The sequence below is a fragment of the Octopus bimaculoides genome, chromosome 21, assembly GCF_001194135.2.
Source record: "Octopus bimaculoides isolate UCB-OBI-ISO-001 chromosome 21, ASM119413v2, whole genome shotgun sequence".
NCBI classification, from domain to species: domain Eukaryota; kingdom Metazoa; phylum Mollusca; class Cephalopoda; order Octopoda; family Octopodidae; genus Octopus; species Octopus bimaculoides.
Genome location: NC_069001.1, coordinates 37,649,808 through 37,653,464, shown reverse-complemented (window position 1 = coordinate 37,653,464; position 3,657 = coordinate 37,649,808). Strand labels below are relative to the sequence as shown.

The 3,657-nt window shown below is 39.0% G+C and overlaps 1 protein-coding gene across 1 annotated transcript in view; it reads left to right on the top strand.

Moving 5' to 3' along the window:
- LOC106868811 (ATP-binding cassette sub-family C member 2) overlaps positions 1–3,657 on the top strand; it is a 25,044-nt gene that overhangs the window by 676 nt on the left and 20,711 nt on the right. Inside the window, exons 2-4 of the mRNA XM_014914231.2 lie at positions 1,387–1,462; positions 2,354–2,405; positions 3,190–3,316. Of these exons, the coding sequence (XP_014769717.2) occupies positions 1,387–1,462; positions 2,354–2,405; positions 3,190–3,316 (255 nt within the window). The remainder of the gene's footprint in view (positions 1–1,386; positions 1,463–2,353; positions 2,406–3,189; positions 3,317–3,657) is intronic.

Here is a 3,657-nt window from a genome sequence, read left to right as displayed (position 1 = left end):
TATATATATATATATGTATATGTATATGTGTCTGTTTGTCCCCCACCACCACTTGAGAACCGGTGTTAGTATATTTACATCCCTTTATATATATCAAAATTTGAAACAAACATTAGAGAAGCATCAGGTGGCCAGCTGTCAGAACTGTTAGCATCCCTGGCGAACTGCTTAGTGGCTATTCATCTACTTTTACATTCTGTGTTCAAATTCCACCAAGGTTGTCTTTGTCTTTCATTGCTTCAGGGTCAATAAAATAAGTACCAGTTGCGTACTGGGGTTGCTGTAATCGACTTTCCCCCCTCCCCACGAATTACTAGACTTATACAAAAATTTGAAGCCAATGTTCATTTCTACTCTAGGCACAAGGCCCGAAATTTTTTTTGGGGGTGGGTTCAGTCGATTGGATTGACTTCCAGCATGCAACTGGTACTTAATTTATTGACCCCGAAAGGATGTATGGAAAAATCATCCTCGGTGGAAATTGAACTCAGAACATCGTCAAGACAAACAAAATACCACTAAACATTTTGTCCGGCATGCTAACGTTTCTGTCAGCTTGCCACTTATTAATAATAATAATGATAATAATAATAATAATAATCCTTCCTATTAAAGGCACAAGGCCTGAAATTTGTGGGGAGAGGACTAGTCGATTATACCGACCCCAGTGTTTCACTGGTACTTAATTTATTGACGCCAAAAGGATTAAAGGCAAAGTCGACCTCGGTGAGAATTGAACTCACAACATCAAGACAGACGAAACACCACTAAGCATTTCATCCGGCATGCTAACGTTTCTGCCAGCTCGCAACCTCATTTGATGCCAATATTAGGACAGCATATGAAGCATTTTCTAATGTGCATTACAGTTCGTTAAGCTAGAATTAATTAAAGTCACTCAAAGCAGTGTTCTTATCAAACTGGTGAAGACAGATTTGATATTCATGTGTGTGTGTGTGTGTGTGTGTGTGTGTGCATACGTATGTGTGTGTGTACACGTGTATGGTATGAAATAGGGTGTATACCCTGATCTAATGGTTTTCTCCTTTCGATCAGGGTGGATGACATCTGACAATGCTCATCACTAAGCAACATTGTGAAGCTGTTCTCTCTGATAAATTACAATCAACTCATTAACTCACCTACCACTAATGCATCCACACACACACACACACACACACACACATACACACGTGCATAAACACATACACACACATGCAGACTCACATACTCACACACACGTGCATACACGCGCGCACACACACACACACACACACACACACACACACACACACGCACGCACGCACGCACGCACACACTGTTATATGTTTCAGTTTGACATCAATTTCACATTTGCTTTTACCAATGTTTTCTTTTGAATTTCAGACTTTCAAATCATACGAAAGAATTGACCAATTTCTCAGTTCCCCAGACAATGATTTCACCATTGATAATTGCAAGGGTGAGAGTAAAACTTATTATTATGCCATTAGGCTTTTGTTTTCTTACTTAATCCCTTCTCTCCCTATGGAGCATAAGTGATCAGTAATTTTTCTCCACTATTCTCAGATCTGGGCTGTTTTTTCTGCTTCTATCCAGTTAGATCTCTATTTTCTCAGGTGTATCTCAATATCCCATCCCCTTTGTACATTTATACACACACACACACACACACACACACACACACACACACACACACACACACACTTGTTTAGAAGTTCTTGTTCTCATATATGTCTGACCATTCTCTCATTCCTTTGTCATACTGTTCTTCATTTATTTTTGCTTTTTCTAATAAGGGCAGGTGTGACTGTGGTAACAAGCTTGCTTCCCAACCGCATGGTTCTGGGTTCAGTCCCACTGTGTGGCACCTTAGTCGGGTGTCCTCTACTATAGCCTCACGCTGACCAAAGCCTTGTGCGTGGATTTGGTAGACAGAAACTGAAAGAAGCCTGTTGTGTGTGTGTGTGTGTGTGTGTGTGTGTGTGTGTGTGTGTGTGTGTGTGTGTGTGTATGTGTGTGTTCTCCCCTCACTTGCTAATGGATGTGGGTATGTTTACGTCCCTCACAACTTAGCAGTTCAGCAAAAGGGACCTAATAGAATAAGTGCCAGGCTGAAAAAAATAAGTCCTGGAGTCAGTTCATGTAAACTAAAAATTCTTCAAGATGGTGCCCCAGCATGGTCGCACTCTAATGACTAAATCAAATAAAAGATAATTTTCTTTTAATTCAAGTTCTCTTGGTTTTGCATCAATATCGACCAATTCCAAGAATTTCAGAAGAGTTTATATGTTTTCTTCACCATTTTATTCTCTGTAACATTGCATTGTACTTTATAAAAATTTATTCACAGATTTTGCCCTTGTCTTGGAAAATGCTTCATTTCTTGCTGCCGGCCTTCAAAAGTGAGTACCACACATTCCTTTCTCCTCTATCAAACAAGTTTATGAGCCAGTATGGGAGTATCTGTAGAGCAACCTAACCTGCTAGAAAAAGCAGCCAAAATCTCACTCTTGAATTATTAATTACTATCTAAGAGAGAACATATTGATAATGTAGTCCTAGATGCACTGTGTCAAAATAAAAGACAGGATGGTCACTGCTAGAACACCTCTGGTGATAAGTCAACAGGATGAGAGCTGGCCTGGTGCTAAGCAACAGGGAAGGACCCTGAAAGGATGAAAAGCAAAGTCGACCTTGGAGAAATTTGAACTCAGAACGTAAAGACAGATGAAATACCGCTAAGCCAGGCATATTAACGATTCTGTCAGCACACTGCCTTAATAATAATAATAATAATAATAATAATAATAATAATAATAATAATAATAATAATAATAATAATAATGATGATGATGATGATGATGATCATAATAATGATAATGATATATATATATATATATGAGTGAGTGGACAAACGAAAGAAGGGCACTCAACCAATTTGTTGGGAGTTACATGTTTGGATCAAAACAGTTTCATTTAAATTCGTTGGTACTCTTCAGTTTCAAGCGTGATGCTAGTCGTCGACGGTTCAAACTCTAGAGTATCAATGAATTTGAAACGAGCTATTTTGATCCATATATATGTGTGTGTGTGTGTGTGTGTGTGTTAATTAGTGCTAACATGCTATCTTAAAGATAGAGTCTTGGCAATGACATTATCTTCTATATGTATATTTCTTTTATGCAGCTTAAACTTGACTGTCACACCAGGAGAACTCATTGTCATCTGTGGAAAGAGTGGAAGTGGGAAATCTGCATTGCTCCAATCCATGATTGGGTGTATCCCTAAAACATCCGGATCGTTCAAACGGAAGGTAAACCTTGCTAAATCATTCATTTGTGTTTGTTTGTTTTGTTTTGTTGTCCTGCTTGCTGCTGTTGTTCCTGTTGCTGTTTAGTCCCAGATCAGTTCTGATATGTACGTATATACACAAGCGCATTCTTTTATGTTTTTACTTGTTTCAGTCATTTGAATGTGGCCATGCTGGAGCACCGCTTTTAGTTGAACAAATTGACCCCAGGACTTATTCATTGTAAGCCTAGTACTTATTCTATCGGTCTCTTTTTGCCGAACCGCTAAGTGACGGGGAGGGGACATAAACACACCAGCATCGTTTGTCAAGCAATGCTAGGGGGACAAACACAGACACACACA